Raw genomic sequence first — 17,979 nt, forward strand, 5'->3', positions numbered from 1 at the left:
TCGTTCGTTTAGGTCTTGTCAGGGTCTCACCCGATCGAGTGAGCACCGCGGGGTAGACCAAGGGAAGCTAAACGAACGCACCCAATTTGGTATGGTAGCCATGAATAGCATGTCTGTATTTCCGCAAGGATCCTGTCCTTTTCCGCAAGCAAGGATATCATTGGTATATATGTATACACACAATCATGTACGTCGGATTAAACTGCGAATCTCCAGAACCATGAAGTCCATGTGAAATGATGCGGGGTCAAAGGTGATTATGAAGGCGGGCTCAATGGCAGATCTCTGGCGTAATTCACGAGCCGCGAAGTGTGACGTCAGATGTCCAGGCTAGCCTCGCCACTTTCTTTTAATAATAATAATAATAGCGGCCTCTTTTCCAGGGGCGAGAGAGTCATTATAAAAGTTGGCGACCAAAATAAAGTCAAAAACTAGGATATAAATTTTAGGAAGTAGGACCGAAGTTGGAAAATGGCATTTTACACTTTTCACAGGAGCTTTTGTGAGCAGTGGATCCTTAGTGCTAGAAAAATAACCAAAGAGCTATGATTGTGTCTGAAGAAAAAATAACAGAATTTGTTCAGATAAAAGTCTGAAACTTTTCATCCCTAATTCATTGTCTCTAAACCGCCTTATATTCCATACAGTTTCGGTTTTCTCCCAACAATTGTTATATCCAGATTTTGTTGACACAACATTTAAAGAACGAACCAATTTGGAACCGAAAAATATTTTGATGAACATGTCATTTTCTCCGGATGTAATACATTTATTCATGAAAGTTCAACAAGTTACAAATAATTCAAAGTTTGTTTGAATATTACTTTATAAATGTAAGAAAAGGGTGAAAAATCACATAAACCACATACAAAACCGTTTAAGTTCGATACCTTCTAAATGCAACTACACTACACTTAAAACTGACAAAAGTTCTAAACCAAAATATGAAATATGTTTTACCAAAAACAAAAACTGTCCACCTGTTAGAAAAATAAAATAAAAATAACATGACTTTACCAATGCCAGAAATGGATTACACCAACTCAACCAAAATAATGATGAAATATGTTTTACGAACAGAAAACATGGTTCCATCTTGTTTCTAAAAAAGAAAGAAAATCCCAATAAACATGACTTTACCAATGCCAGCAATTGATTACACCATCTCAATCATAGCCATATTATTGTAAATAATAAAAAATTGTAATAAAATATAATGCCCTGTAGAAATCAATAAAATAAAACAAGTTGACTTGATTTTACTTTACACTAAACATAATGCCATTTCTTGTTTAACGAACTCAATGAGATTTCACACTTCCTGCTTGTCGAAAACACACAAGTTTTTACTTTAATTCTCAGTCAAGACACTAGATCCAATACTTACTAAAACAAATTTGTTTAGACTCAAGAAATATTACACAAATTTTCAGCCTGCCAAAAGTCAGCCGATATTTACACTGAACAAAATCAGCCAAGACAAATCATGAACATACATCAAACCTTTCTTGAACACCAACAAAACATCTATCAATTAATTGATTGGAAAAAAAGTACAATTGAATCATAGCGTTCTCAAGTTGTTTTCAAGAGTTACAACATTTCTCCTCTATTAAACAAGATTTGTTATTTATTTCTAAATAAATTCATCAAGTTATTAAAAGATCCGACTATTAATTTCTGTTTTTTTTTACCCAAACACCGATGTGTGTTAGCACTGCATACTCAGTACTTTCCCGAGACCTGTGAACAAGTATCACATACATATTACTTGAGTGGGATTTGAACCAACGACCCTTGCAATTCTAGAGCAGTGTCTTACCAACTAGACTACCGAGATTGCCCAGTAGAAAGACCGACTAAAAAGCTATAAGATTGTCAAAAGTGAGAAAAACTTTTTTTTTTTGGCAAAGCCTTGAACCCCAACATCTGCTTGTGCTTCATCAGCCACACAGAGCCCAATATGCTCCAAGTAAAATGGAACATCTAAAAGTATGGTCAGATCAAATCGAGACTAAACTGGCTCAAAAGTTTACTTTAAAAAGAAGCACAAACCTTGTAATAAGATCAACTAATAGGTTGAGGTGCATTCGCCCACAGAACAGTTTCAAGAGGTCTATCCGATCACAGTGAGTACCATCATGCGTGATTGCAAAGAATAACAATCTGGCACCAACTCTTAAATACTAACCAGAGTTGAGATTTGCCAAATCTGAAATTTCTGGGTTCCTTCTTATTCTAGACCCAAATCCTCCAAGACGTCCTGAGGTTTACATACTAAGTGCATCACCAGAAATACAAAGTATGATTGGTACACTATGTGGACTATATCTTTCTCCCTGTGGTGACTGGCTGACTGCTTTACTTCTTGCAAGAACATTTTAAGGCTCGAGGAGATTTTGAAGAAAGAAATCCTGAAACCAGGAAAAACTAATGACAAATTTCTTATGCCTGCCAAACTCTTCTGGCTCTTTTCCCATATATCCTTTATCTCCCCACAGGCTCAACTCCTTAGACTTGAAGAGCAACTTCATCGTTAAGACACAGGGGTCCTTACTCATTATAGGCTTAATGTTTCATCGCTAAACGTGCGTTAAGTCTGCGTGTGGTTCCTAGTACCCATGCTCCAGGTTGTACTTCTTAAAGAGAGAGATGCTGACCTCGTAGGTTGTGATGAGGATGGCACTGGAGGGAGCCCCTTTGAAAATGCGTGGCACGGTACCTAGAAACAATAATAAAATGGGGCATTTACTTGGCAACTTTAAACATTGTATCAAAGCGTCTTACACCATTAATACCGCTGTTCATGGGCACTATAAGCATTTGTGAAATCGTCCTTACTCCCTTGGGAGTATGCAACAGCAGCAGTCAAATTAATTGACTAACATGCAGGTTGCCAATAATTCCCATGAACAAGTTCTACCTTCATAGGTACCCATTTTACTACTAGTCGATGAGTATAGTATAAACTTTAAAGTTGCAAACGCCACATGAAACAAATCTTTGTGTGAAACTTTTGATGAATTGAAAAAAAAAATTATAAAAAAATTGTCAGATCGAAAGAGTTGGGTTGATTTGAAAATAAAGTTTTCTAAATGGTTACCGCAATTTTGGCTTTGACTCTTGACTCAGGCTCTGCCCACCTGGTTATATGGCTGTATTGAATGTATACGTAGTCAAGTAAACTGATGGAGCCATCATCATCTTCCTATACTGTGCAGAAACCTCCTCTTGAGTATAGACCATGTGAACTTTGTGAACCATGTTTACAATCAGTGTGACCTTGTACATTCTTTAGCCAGTCTGGCAGGCAAGATACTGCACAGGTCATATGGAAAGGTTTACATTTTGTGTCCTAATTTCCGCATAAATCCAAGAATCATGAAAGTAAAAGCTGGACAAGTTTTGAGATGTGCCCCCTTCCATCATATCAAAAGTTTATAAAAATTGGACAGTGCAACCTCCAGAAAATATAGGATTTTGTTTTCTTCCATTAGGCTGTGTACAAATCGTGCCTGCAGGAAGTCCAGGCTCTGTGGCTCTTTTGTAAACATGTGATGTCACACGTCATCAACATTAGTTGAAGCTCTGGATTTCAGGCGGATTTTTTTTTTTTTTTTAACTTACCAGCAAAGAGACCCTTGACACCAGATTGAGCAAAGATTCCCTTCATGATGGAAAGACTACTTGCTCTACTGCGTGGTCCATCACCACCTACCAGGAAAAAAACAAATAAAAAATGAAACTCATTATAAAATGGGTTTTGTAACTATTGAGTTAATATTTTTACAATGAATCAAAACAAATTTAAAAACAGTATACAGAAAATTATTTAGTTGTTTAGCTCATCAGCAAAACAACTATAGTTTTTTCTCACTGGTTGAATGGTTGTGCCTGCACGTTAAACTGGAGGTCGAAGGTCCAAGTCCCACTCCAATCAGTTTGTCTTTGTTCAACCAAATTACTAAGTTATCAGTTTCCCTTGATATGTATCACTTGATATGGGCTAATTTCAATCAAATTTGAAAGCAATTTAGGTTTTTTTCTCATGATAGATTTAAATAAATTATTTTTGCAGACACATTTTTTTGTTGGCTAATAATACTCACCGGTGGGGGCCTTCCCAATGGAGATTTGTTTATGAGTTTTCACAACATCAAATGGTGTAGAAACAACAGCAGCAAGCTGGGGAGTAAAACAAGAACGAAAAAGCTTTCATTAAAGAGGCTTCAGCTTTGCTTCTGCAACTGATTTATTAGTCAGGCATTAGATTAACCAATCTCCCTGTTTTTGCTCCATGTAAAAAGCTCTAGAAGAAATTTCAACTTTCCTCACAAACAAAAACAACAAAACAAAAACCTTTTCCAACTGCCACCTTTCCAATTCAAAGACTGATCTGCTGTCAATAAAAGGTTAATAATTACCCATTTTGTTTTCCCCAGCAGTTTTTCAAAGCAACTAATTATAAAGCCCAGTTCATACTTCCTGCGAATGCGATATGATTTTTGATGTCACAAACTCGCAAGGAAATAATTCACAACTGTTGAGGCTTGTCAACTGCTTTGAATCTCACTGCAAAAACGTACATCAATATTTGCTTCACTGGGATTTAGCCATGAAATCTACTCTAGACAAACTTTGTAGAAAACAGAAAACTTACCACTCCCGACATGACACCAGTCCAGAATGTCATGGCAACTGTTGGGTCATCAGTGTGAAACGCCTTACACATCTCAGCCTTCAGGAGCTCATAGTGAGTCCAGTACAAAACTGAAAATGATAACAAGGAAGAATTCAGCAATGATTAAGAGGATTTTATACAGCAGTTTTCAAAGAAGGGCAAGAAGTTTTAAAATATTATAATATTAATGATTGGTCTGATTCACTCTTTTATCTTCCATCTTCCAACTTCTGATATAATATATAGGGTTACTTGCTTTTTAGTGCAGCTTTTTAGTGCTAGTAGTGCAGTTAAATCGGGCTCTATGCAAATTGGTGACCCCAAGTGACCCCTGCCCAAATACTTGATTAAAAATGTTCATCACTGAAGAAAAAGCAGAGACATTTGGGCTTGAAGTTTGCCCAAATGAGTGACATGCCCTAGACAGGGCTCAAACTTCACACTGGACTTCAGGCTCAAGGCCAGTGGTTTTAGTGTCGGGCCAGATAAACTCAAGACCAGAGTCCAGACCATCCATGCAGTGGTACTGAAGTCCAACCAGGGCAATTGTACCACAGCTGGCCCACAGTTTGCTTTTGGGCTATCTCTATATTTTACGACAGCAGTTTTCAAAGAAGGGCAAGAAGTTGTTTTAGTGTTGGGCCCAGTAAAACTCAACACCAGACCCTGAGACCATCCATGCAGTGGCACTCAAGTCCTACCAGGGCTAGTTCTATTTCTACCTCCATGGTTTGTACCACAGCTGGCCTACAGTTTGCTTTTGGGCTATTTCTATATTTTACGACAGCAGTTTTCAAGGAAGGGCAAGAAGTTGTTTTAGTGTTGGGCCCAGTAAAACTCAACACCAGACCATCCATGCAGTGGCACTGAAGTCCAACCAGGGCAATTGTACCACAGCTGGCCCACAGTTTGATCCAGGGCTACTCTAAGAAATATTCACTACTCCTGGGAGACCATGAGTTGTAACTCACCTGCATACATGACATCTCGGCTGAGCATGGGGCCAAGACCCCTCCACAGTGAGGTGAGACCATCCGTCTTGACGGCACGCTTGAGACAGTTTGACAGCTGGGCGTAGGACAAGGGCTCTGACTGCATCTTGGTCCGTATCATCTCAAGAGGACTGATACTCGTCACTGAAATAGCTGCAGAGAGAAAGAGAAAGGTACTTTGTTAGAATACTTTTTGGAAAGTTATCAAAAATTAACTCAAAGTTCCTTTAGTTTCACTTTTGATTCCAACTTTGAGTTGCAATGTTTGATATGGAATAATTGAAGACAATTATTTGAAAGTCATAAAATTCATAAAACATAAACTCAAAGATTCTTCAACTTTTTTTTTTTTAATTTCATTTTTGCATTCCAATTTTGAATTGCAATGCTTGCATTCCAATTTTGAATTGCAATGCTTGTAAGATATGGAAGAAATGAAGATAATTATTAAGTCATAAAATTCATCAAACCAAAACTCAAAAGTTGTTTTCTTCTTTTCTGTTTCACCTTTGCATTCTAACGTTTAATTGCAATTGTTTGATACAAAAGAATTGAAGATAGTTATTTGAAAGTCATTAATTTCAAAGATGCTCCACCTTTTCATTTTTCAAGTTTCATCTTTGAATTCCAACTTCAAATTACAACACCTGTACTTTTTTGTTTTAGCAAAAACCAAGGAAACATTTTCTATTTTCTCTATGGATGATGACATATGTACTTCTATGGACTCTTACCTTTAGCAGTGCCACTTGCAGACAAAGTTATCAAGAAGTTGTTCTTCTTGTCTGTTTTGCCTCGCTGGAAGCCCATTGCTGATTTCAGTTTCTCGTAAACAGAGAAATAGATGACATTTGACGGAATGCGCATCAACCTGGGAGGGGAAACAAAAAATGTAGAGTTTATAATAATTATCAGAGAGAAAAGTTGAAAGCTTATTGGAAATAAGTACTGAGTGAGTTAAGTAGCCTTGGTCACCTGTGACATCACATGTTTACAAGAGAGCCACAAAAACTTCCTGTAGGCCTGATTTCTCAGTCCAAAGGTAGAAAACATAAAACCTTTCAAGTATAGATTGCATGATGACTTTTATCAACTATTGATGTAAAAAACAGGGCCACATCTCAAATAATGATTGTTTTAAATCACAGGTTTGTGGCCTCATACAGACATTCAAGTCAGTCTAAAATTACAGAATCTAAAAATGTGGAGTGAGAAAGGAGACGAGTATAAGGAAAATCTGAGGCCACGCTAGCAAAAATTGCCCTGGCTGCAAGGGTTTATATCAGATCCTCTGAAATTTATTTACAGATTGTTAAAAGTTTTTCATTGATTCATCCTATCTTCTTTTATGTTTTTCATAATGGTTGACAAAGAAGTTAATTTGTACACAAAAGTTTTGTTTGACTTTGCTTGTATGGAACGATTTTGATTGACTTACAGTGCAGGAGCAAATCCACTCCACAGTCTGCACCAACTCTCATTGCGAGCAATCTTGGCAAAGGCGTCCTAATAATGTAGAGGAAAAGAGTGATTCACTTTACACAATCTTTTAAGAATTTAAAGATTACAATTCTTTTGTAAATTATTACAAAACAAAACACACTTTATAAATGACAAATTATTTTTTTAATGTGATTTTGGTACACTTTATCATTTGGACGTTTTAACCACAGACAAGTCTGATATTATTCTCAAAATTGCAACCTTTGAATTACAATTTTAATTGTTCAGCAGATAAAATAAAAAAACTGACATCAAAGAGGTCTTACTGCTTATAAACAAATTCTGCATTTATGGTGCCTGATTATATGTGCATGATTCCGTGGGCCATAATAACGGCAGTGAGCACTCTCGTGACATCGGACCGCAATTAATTGAGTGAACAGCATGGGACAAAATTTCTGTTTTAAATTTAGGGGTTCTGTTGAAAATAATTTTGAAATGACTTACCAAAGTACCGTTGAGTTTGTAGGAGGGTGGACTCTGGCATAGCATAGCGGAATGAGAATGTGTCATCTGGATGCTGGTAAACTGTCTGTACGGTACCAGGTTGAGGGTCGATGGAAGACATCTCTCGGGAATCGGACGAAAAGTTCCTTTTGGTGAAAATATGCGGTGATTCACAATATTTTTCAGAGTGAAAATTTGTAACATTTATTTTCCAGTTGTTTTATGACACTTCTAAATCTTAATAATTTTGAGTTGAAAAGTTTTTCAAACTGTTTTTCTGGTAATTAAATTAAATTTTTGACAAGTTGTCATAATTACTTATGATTGTTGATGGTTGTTGCTGAGCCTGCAGCCTCACTTTCACCACATCCAAGGGAGTCACTGCGGGGAAAATATATAGAACAATTACCAAAAAAGAAAGAACAAAGATTAAATTATGTTCAAAATTATGTTCAGTTATGTTTTACAAATTTTATACAATCTTGTTTTTTATGTTATTGTTTAGCTACACTAGTGCAGCAGTCATGGCAGTAGGCCTAACATTCAAAATCTCTCTCCAACAACATGAGCTATACTGTGCATATGTGCGTATGTAGGTGAACATAATTGGTGGCGTTACAACACGACGTTTCAATCAGTATTATTGTATGATCTTCAGCTCAGGAGAAATTGACACAGACAATAAACAAATGTAACAGAGTAACTTTGTAAAAAACAACTTACGCAAGAAAAGGTAAATCTTATTATATAGAACAAAAATCAATCTGAAACTGAATAAGTAATGAATGCTTCAGTCATGAAGTTAGGATTTTTTACTCACTAAAAATTGACATGAACACCGTTCCAGCGCACGATGCAATGCCTCTCTGAACTGCAGTCACATCACCGCCTTCTGGTTGCACGGGACGTTGGGGTGCGACTGGGAGGCTTCTCGTGGGGCTCGGCGAAGCATTTCTCGGGGAGACGTTCCTCCGCACAGACGGCGAAACGCTCCTCGCACGTTTGGCAACCAGGGGTGAGATTACTGGAACCGCTTGAGAATCACTCCTGCTACGGTTGATGGGAATCTTCTGGTTCGGGTCCAGAGGTGGCGGCGAGAGTGGGCTTCCATCCACAGAATATCTGCGGATCTGTTGCAGGTTTTTGAGGGGCTGGCCGTTCGGCCCAACAATCACCCCAGTTGCCTCGGAAGGCTGGAGAAACTTTGGCTTGCACATTCTGCAAATGCAAGAAATATCTCAGAAAATGTACGACAATAATGGAAGCGAGTGAGACAGCAACTGCTTCCACCAAGTCCCCGAACAGTTCTGATAATCTCCTAACCGACGAAGAACCTTATTCTACTACTACATCAAGCCGTGATCTATAATTTAATAACACTACAGTGTAGAACAATCTAGTGCCTACGTGCAAAATCAAGCTGAAAACTCACACAGGTCAGTAGCCGCGCGATGTTCATTGTATGTAAACACAATCACACGTGTTCGTGCCTGGGCCAGTGCCAAAACACAGCGTAGTCCATGTTAACACAGGGGAGTGAATGAAATTAAATAAAACAAACAAAGATTTCTTTTATTTCATTTGAAAGTAAGCATAATTATGAACTAGACAAAATATAATAATTATGTAAATAATCTTGTAAAATATAAACTTGTATCCTTTTTGTTTGTATATTATTTTGTAATTTGGGTGTTTTAGATAAATGACATCCCTCTTACTTTGCTAGATGGACTGGTCCAAAAACTGTGCGCTTGGACGAAAACAACCTGAGCGCGCGGTCAATACTAGATTTCTTAGAAATCAAGGCCAGCGTTGAAAGAATGGGAAATCGAATTAGAAAGTGGGCAGTTTTATTGGCCAAGCTTTCAACAACAACAGACCTTGAACTTCCGCATTGCTTGTCTGGAGCCGTTATATTCAAATTCAATCATGGTTCAATGACCATGATATGATTATTATCAGTTCGCTAGTCTGAGTCAGAACTATAGGTAGTTCTAATGGCAAAATTACGTCAATGTTATCAATATTTGAACAAATTAATCAAAATACAAACAAATGAATGTTTCCTTGGAAAATGTACAGTGTTTCTTCTAGCCAAACAAAATTCTTTGTGGACCACTCTTGATCAATGAACCCCATTTACCAGGAGCTCCAAAGTATGCAAATAGCAGTTGTGTGAATTGCTATGTGACGAGTTGGACGGTATTGATCATTCTTTCTTAATTTCTTCTCTAGCTCGCCGTCACAATTTAACTTTCCAGTCCGTATAAAAGAGCCTAGTCCTCCATTCGTAAAAGCAAATAAGTTAATCATTATACAAAGTAGGTGATTATTCACGGATATCCATAAGAATCCGAAAATAGAGTTCTCGCGTTTGTCTCAACCAGACTGGTCTTTCTGTAGCAAAAAGAAAAGGAGACCCCCCCCCCCCATTTTAGGTCACTGTGTTACAAAACTACGAACATCTTACTAGCGAATAAAATGCACACATTTCCTGAACAACACGACGATCCAACAATGCATCATTTGGAAATAACTAAAAAAACAGAATTGACTTTTAATTCATTTGAAATAATTATGTGCATTGAGAATTAAACAAAAATAATAATAATAGTTTCATAAAAAGAATGTGATGTTTTCTGTGACACTTGTTTTGAATTTTAGAGTTGTGGGTAGGGCCTACATCGTGCGACTGTGCGGCCCCTAAATGTAGCCCGAGCCCTAAATGTCGCCCGACAGACACTTTTGATTTTTTTTTTTTTTAAGGTAAGGTAAGGTTCATTTTACCACATACGGTTGGATTCATTATAAAAATACTAAATCTTACAAAATTTATCACAGGAACTATACATGTAAAGATGATTGGTTCAAAAAGTAAACGTTATAAAAAGTATGGTCAGTAAAACTATTACAATAAAGCAAAGGAGATAAACAGCGACATTATTTAAAAATACTAGTAAAAACATTATTAAAACATGCACTTAACTTTTATATGATATAAAAACAGAAAAACACTATCTTTTTAACAGTAAACACTATGGACTGATAATCTGCCGCCGTGACGGGATCCAGGGGACGCGTGACAAATGGCGACTGAGAGCAGAGCTTCCTCGAATCAAGGCCAAGTGGAAACAATGGGAATTGCAAGAAAGACCGCAAAGACGGATAGTTGTATTTGCCAAGCTTTCAACATGAATGTTTACAATGTGTGTTGTATTCAAATCATCATCCGGGTTCAATGACACTCGGGAACCGACTACACACACCGTTTTTTGTGTGCATGGGATGGCCAGGGGCGGGAGAGTGTGGGGTGTAATACAGTAGGCGTTTGTTTTTGTGTTGCATTTATGGCGTTCCATAGTTTTCCAACTTGGGTTAGCAAAAACTTGCGCTGGTGATTATTAAAAAGGGTCTCGAATTTGTTTTTGGTGACAAATACAAAATCCTCAGACTTCTGGCGCAAAAAAATACCCCAACTCTTGAATACATTTCCTGATTATGAGCAATAATAGGCAGGTACCAATACTCATTGATTGTGTGTGTATGTTAAGAGGCGTAAGAGTCCAGTTGTCATACCGAAAATTACGCCGGGCATTTCAAGATGGCATCCGCTAGGAGTTTGTACGACGGTCTGACAACGAGCGATGTCCCACATCTTCGAACTAATTATTTAGGTAAAGGTAGAGGCAGGGCAAACCGTGTCAAGAATACAACAAATTCAGGAGATACGGCTGATGAGAAAGGAGCAACTGACAAACAAGAAAATGAGAGAATTTCACCAGCAGCAGTGGTTGAGAATTCCACTGATTCAGCTTCCAAAGCGGTAAGTTTTTTTTTTTTAAGCGGTAAGTTTTTTTTTTTTATTTAGTATTTTGTCAGTGCATCTATTTAGTGATAAATTTGTCGGCTTCATTGTGAGTATTATTATTAGGATAACTTTCCGTATGGCGCCACCACTTTTTCACTCATTTTTCAAAAAGGGATATCTCATTTAGGTAAATTAGATACTATGTTATTTCATATCGAATGAAAAAGTGGTGGCGCCAAACTTTTCCATTATTATTGTTATAATTATTTATTTAGCAATTCAAATAAGAATACAAAATTGTAGAATATTTATACGAAAAGGATGCCATTTCAGCCTCGCTACCCAGGGGCAGCGCACCGTGGAAGTTCTTTTAGTTTATTAAAAAAAAAAATTGAGTTTAATTCAGGCTCGGAGATGAGTGCATTAAATTTAAACATGTTAAATTGAGACTAACTAACTAAGTCAAGAGTTCCATCCCCTTGATTGATTTCCTGTTTTAAAATGTCAATAGTAGAGTTCATTTGTAAGATAGCTACCAATATCAATTAACAAATCTGAAATATTCATAGAAACACAATAATAGGAACAAATAAAAGTGGCAGCTGGATGTAGAAACATTTCTGTAGAAACCTTTTTGTTATATTACTTGCACATTATTTAAGAAAAACTAGCCGAAGCATTAATTTAATTTTTGCCTAACTTTTTACTTTCCAGGAAAGCAACATTTTAGACCTACTTAAAAAGATGTGTGCCACCAACGCTGATGGAATCAAGTCATTGAAACCTGAAGATGAATCTATAATTGTTGAAAAAGTTCTTGAAAATATTTCGACTGGAGAAGACCTACAGAATCTTGTGTCAGACATCTACGACTGGACACTGTTAGATCCAGCATTGACATCATGTGTGGCAAGCCTGTGTGCAACATTAGCAAAGTATGGCTGTTCTAGATGTTCACCTTTGCATTTAGCCATTGTGTATTTAGGGCTGTAGAATTTCTTGGTGGAAAGCTCATAATGATGGACTAACCCTTGTTGGATTCCTCTTGATGTTATACCAGGTCTAAATTATGAACAGTAAACGTCTTTTTGACAAACTGGGGTATAATACGCCTCTCTTAATATTTATGCATGAGGTACGTCACAACGCTAACCCATAGCCTCATTTTGGGTAAGAATTATGACGTCATGCATAAATATTAAGAGAGGCGTATAGATGCTTCATGTTAAAATTCCACTTTTCATTGATTTGGATTGCAAACATATTCTCATTCTTTGAAAGACAGGGCTTGTGTTGGGGGAGGGGGGGGGGGAGAAATCCACAAGAGTGCAACTTGCAGCTAGAGAATTTCTGCAAGACCAGAATCAGTGTGAGAAAAAACTTTCTACTCTGGTTAAATAATGTACAAACTTTTGATTTGAAGAAGTATTTTTTTAAGAGAAGCTTTATCTCATACACTGTCGGAGAAACGCTAAGGACAGTAACGCTTCTCAGATTGAATTTTGGGGGCATAAAAACTGATATCTTTTACATACTATATAAAACCAAACTTCAAAGTGAAATGTTTTTAAAAATGCTTTATACTATCGAAAGCTGCTGTAGGCATCTAACCAAATTGAATTTTGAAGAGTGATTGCTTAACATACTTTCCCGTTCACTCAAGTGTAATTTGTTTTTCTTGATTTAGATTTGAGAAAGACGGAGTGATATTCCGCTCGACAATCTTGAGTCATATCAGAGACGGCCTCGAGTCCAGGGATATCTGGAAAGGAGATCAGCCGATGAGATGGCTGGCGTTCGTCTGTCTGCTTTGTGATCTGTTTGCGATGATGAAAACTGCTGCAAATGGTTTTTTGAATGTACTGATTGAACCTGTGTACTCATGCTTGCAGCAGGTATGTCTAGATAAATGCAAGAACCATCTCTGCCCTCACAGGTACCCATTTACCCCTGGGTGGAGAGAAGCAATTATAGTTAAGTGTCTTGCTCAAGGACTAAAGTGTCACGACTGGGATTCAAACTCACACTCTGCTGAACAGAAGCATCAGAGCTTGAGTTTGGTGCTCTTAACCGCTCGGCCACGACACCCTAATAAGTTATCAAAAGTTCTTTTCTTTTTCTTATTCTCAGAAATCAAGATTAACACAGTTATTATTTCCGTGTACATTTCTAGGCCCGATACTTCATGGAGGCAATGTTTGCCGTACATGTATGTCATTGCCTTGGTGCCCCTTGAAATTTTCCTTAAGAATTGGACGATTTCCTCAAAGAGGTGCCCTGTATGAAGGAGAAAAAGCCTTGGTACCCCTTGCCTATTTAAAATCCTAGCCCTGGTAAAGTTTTTATATTTCAAGTTTTGTTCTGTACTTTCTTATTTCAAATTAATGTTGAAATGTTCCTCTCCTTGCAGTTTGTGTTTTTGTATCACCATCGCTCAGGGAATGAACATGGGGTAGAATCAAAACCTTGTTGGGCATTTACATTAACTCCGTAGGCCTAAAAACCCTAAAGTGTTACTGATGTGATGTTAATCAATACTTTTCCCCCTTTTTCTGCCAACAGTTGGTGACGGACAAGAATGGCTCTGAAAAACAAATTGAGTACGCCACTCTCAAGGTAAATATTACTTAATGGTAGAGAGGGGAGGGGGCGGGTTGAAATTACCTTCACGCCCCTGGTCGTTGATAGTGAGAAGCAGGTCATATCAGTATTTTCACAAAATATCGCTGCCCCATTTACACTGAGACATTTCTGTTAGGGGCATTTTACCCCCTTTTCCCCCTCTTGGCTGCAATTGGTTATGATTTATTGAACTTTCTGTTTCCATAGCTCTTTGTTTTGACCTTAACAAAAAATCCATTCTGAATTTCAGTTGAAACAGCTTGGACAGATTCTTCAGGGAAGTGATCCTGCTAAGATGGAAATCTTGATGGATAGCCTCAGGAATCGATTCCTTGGGACGGGAGTTACAGCAAATAGCCGTGTGCACTTACTTGAGACAATCGAGTTGTGTGCTGGTGGATGGGCGTTTGACGACTCAACTACCAGTGCGTATGTGCAACTTCATCAAGATACCATGAAGGGAAATTGAGTCTTTGGATAGACCTCCTTTAGGCAAAGTGGCAGTGCTACAAAACTTGAGATGGGGATCGTTGGAAATGAAGACATGGGATTTGTGGTTTTGAAATAGACAAAACTTCATCGAGATACAAAGGAGGGAATAAGAGTCATTTGATAGTCCTTTTTCAGGCACAGTCATGACAGTGGCAGTGCTACAAATCTTGAGATGGGGTTTGCTGGAAATGATGACATTGGAGTTTTGAATAGGACGTGGTTGTCGTGAGCTCTATGCAAAAACACAAGAAAAAGAACGAACTTGGGATCTTCTGTAAGTGTTTGCTGCGATTCAGAACAGTTGGTTGTGGGTGTTCCTGGGTGTTCATGGGCGTCTATGGGAACATTAAATTGGTGTAAGTTATTTGGGTGGTAGGTGTCAAATGGGTGGTGGTAGGTGTCAAATGTGTGTATGGTGTGACTGATGGGGATTTGAGTTGAAGGCTAAGAACACATTGTAGGTGCATGTGAAGAGAGTGGTTTAAGGTTGTGAGTGGGTGTTAGATGTAAGGCGACTGGGTTCTGGGTGTGGGGTAAGCGTAGGTATGCTAAGGGTGTGTGTGGGTGTCAGATGTAAGGCGCCTGGGTTCTGGGTGTGGGGTAAGCGTAGGTATGCTAAGGGTGTGTGTGGGCGTTAGATGTAAGGCGACTGGGTTCTGGGTGTGGGGTAAGCGTAGGTATGCTAAGGGTGTGTGTGGGTGTTAGATGTAAGGCGACTGGGTTCTGGGTGTGGGGTAAGCGTAGGTATGCTAAGGGTGTGTGTGGGTGTTAGATGTAAGGCGACTGGGTTCTGGGTGTGGGGTAAGCGTAGGTATGCTAAGGGTGTGTGTGGGTGTTAGATGTAAGGCGACTGGGTTCTGGGTGTGGGGTAAGCGTAGGTATGCTAAGGGTGTGTGTGGGTGTCAGATGTAAGGCGCCTGGGTTCTGGGTGTGGGGTAAGCGTAGGTATGCTAAGGGTGTGAGTGGGTGTTAGATGTAAGGCGACTGGGTTCTGGGTGTGGGGTAAGCGTAGGTATGCTAAGGGTGTGTGTGGGTGTTAGATGTAAGGCGACTGGGTTCTGGGTGTGGGGTAAGCGTAGGTATGCTAAGGGTGTGTGTGGGTGTTAGATGTAAGGCGACTGGGTTCTGGGTGTGGGGTAAGCGTAGGTATGCTAAGGGTGTGTGTGGGTGTTAGATGTAAGGCGACTGGGTTCTGGGTGTGGGGTAAGCGTAGGTATGCTAAGGGTGTGTGTGGGCGTTAGATGTAAGGTGAATGTGTTCTGGTTGTGGGGAAAGCCGTACTAATGGTGCGTGTGGGCGTTGGTGAGAATCAAAAGGTGTAATGTGTACAGTTGAAGCTGAGTGGAGTTGTTGGATGTTGGTGGTAATTGAAGTGCTGAGTGGGTGCCGGGTGCCTTTACAGCTGAATGGGTGTAAGTGGGTGTGCTCAAGGAGGGGTATGACTGGGTGTTGGTTTGAGTCAAGGAATGTGATAAGATGGGTGTGGTGGTTGAGGAGGGAGTATTTGATGTGAGATGGAATCGGTTGTGTCCATAAAACATGTAATGATACTTTTTGAAAGTGAACAGCTCAGTATGGGCTTTATTTATTGCCCCCGATACGGGGGCTCAGAAGAAATACTCAGATGTGTGCATCGTGCTGCCAAACAAGAAAAGCGGAGACAGTTTTTCAACTTAAAATGTTTTTAATCCGATATTAATCAGAAAGGGAAGAGCATACTGTTTATTTGGTGTTTTGTTCCTAGATGAAGTTGAAGTCGTGGCATTGTTCAGTTTTTGTTTTTAAGAACTTTTTAAAGTTATTATGGGTCATGAACCTCTTCAAATCAAATCTGAGAATGGAACTATGTAATTTTAGCAATGAGTTCTTATTTTTGATTTATTTACTGCTTGCCCCGACGTCATATGTGGCTAGTGTCCAGTGGCATATAAAAGAAGGTGGGGCATTGAATGGTTTGAATCAATCACATTCATGGCACTTGTAAGCATGCGGTATGATATCATGCTAACCCTTAACCAATATGCAGTCTGTGATAGATTAACTATGCCAGCTTGCATTGTAAATGCAATCCATCTACACAGTGTATACACAGTTACGTAGTTATGTACATGTACAGTGAACAGAATGACTTTGCTGTTAAATGATTTTAAATGGTTGGAAAACTCACTGGAAAATAATACAAATATTATGTTAAAAATCTATGGCATTTTTTTCTTCTCCTAATTATTATTATTCTCTTATACTTTTTAACTTGACTTGAGAATTGTTTTGTATATAATTCCCAAAAGCCATTTCAAAAGGGTGATAGAAAAGATACATTTCATAATTTAGATTTATTTGATTTGTTCAAACTCAAAATTTTGCCAGTCTTGAAGGCACTAAATTCTTATCATTATTTTTCTTTTAAAGGTAAAGGTATGTTAAGTGGTTGTAATGAGCAAAATAATTTCAAGAATGTTTTTTAATGATTTTTTATTCAACTTGATACGGATAATGCAAGTGCCAAATGTTCTGAGAAATATTTCCATCTGAAATACCAATTGATGATGAGTAAAAACAAAAAAGTTGCCCCAACAAATCAAAATACAGGCCAAAATAGATAATTGAATGAATTTCTTTTCCAAATAACATTGACAAATCATACTGTACCTTAAAATGTTGTGTTGCGTGTCCTGGCCGAGTGGTCTACATTAGAGCATCAAACTCAAAGTAAAATTATACATGTATGCAACAAGTAAAAGCTCAAAATTGTCCCCGTTTTTCCCATTCCCCATTTCCCGATTTTAAATGGGTCTGTTAAAACCCTTTTGTTTCAATATTGTCCCACATGGATGAACTGCATGTAAAATCTTTAAACAATTTGTAATTGTGGCCACTTTATGTTGAATTTTTAATGTTTGGTAAACAAAATTCTAACAAGATTAAAATCTGAATAAGTGCACTTACACATGTGTTTGGGTGGTTATTCTTAAGCATGACCTAGGCATGTTTGATTTAGGTCAGTGCTTTGTCGTCATTATATCATTATGGGCTCTATGTGACAGTCAAAGGTACCCTTGCACATGCATGCTCAAACACATAGCAGCACATGTACACGAATCTGTAAAGACCTACAGTACAAGGTTCTGAAAAGAACTTTGCTGCACTAACTTTAAAGACCTGCGAATATAAGTCTTCAACTTTGGTGAAATTCACTTAAAATGTTTTCAAAGAATGGGGAAATCGAGTCATATGACTATAAAATGATTTCAATTGTGTAAAAAAAACAATCATTTTGAATGCCCTTATCCAAGGCTTTTCTGAGAGATTTGCGAAAAGCCCTGTTACGTAATCACTCTCAAAATGTCATCTCTGGGAGATCCAATTTGTAAAGCCGCTTTGTTGCAGCGTTGAGGCATAACAAAGCAAGCTCCTAGAGATGACGTCAGCAGCAT

At 38.3% G+C, this 17,979-nt stretch overlaps 2 protein-coding genes across 2 annotated transcripts; one reads left to right on the top strand and one right to left on the bottom strand.

The window, feature by feature from the left end:
- Window positions 1–729: 729 nt before the first annotated feature.
- Window positions 730–9,029, bottom strand: LOC117288302 (solute carrier family 25 member 40-like). Its single transcript, XM_033769108.1, has 10 exons — window positions 8,444–9,029; window positions 7,942–8,004; window positions 7,624–7,769; window positions 7,112–7,179; window positions 6,408–6,544; window positions 5,653–5,826; window positions 4,661–4,770; window positions 4,110–4,185; window positions 3,628–3,714; window positions 730–2,722 (listed from the first exon to the last, which is right to left on the bottom strand). Exons 1-10 carry the CDS (start codon window positions 8,838–8,840, stop codon window positions 2,613–2,615), a joined length of 1,368 nt encoding a protein of 455 aa, XP_033624999.1. The 5' UTR covers window positions 8,841–9,029; the 3' UTR covers window positions 730–2,612.
- Window positions 9,030–10,727: 1,698 nt separating this feature from the next.
- On the top strand, window positions 10,728–17,490 carry LOC117288309 (MIF4G domain-containing protein-like). Its single transcript, XM_033769117.1, has 5 exons — window positions 10,728–11,446; window positions 12,146–12,366; window positions 13,119–13,326; window positions 13,994–14,047; window positions 14,304–17,490. The coding sequence occupies exons 1-5, from the start codon at window positions 11,225–11,227 to the stop codon at window positions 14,520–14,522; spliced, it is 924 nt and encodes a 307-aa protein (XP_033625008.1). The 5' UTR covers window positions 10,728–11,224; the 3' UTR covers window positions 14,523–17,490.
- The last annotated feature ends 489 nt before the right edge of the window (window positions 17,491–17,979 follow it).

Source organism: Asterias rubens, chromosome 3 (genome assembly GCF_902459465.1).
Source record: "Asterias rubens chromosome 3, eAstRub1.3, whole genome shotgun sequence".
In the NCBI taxonomy this organism is placed as follows: Eukaryota; Metazoa; Echinodermata; class Asteroidea; order Forcipulatida; family Asteriidae; genus Asterias; species Asterias rubens.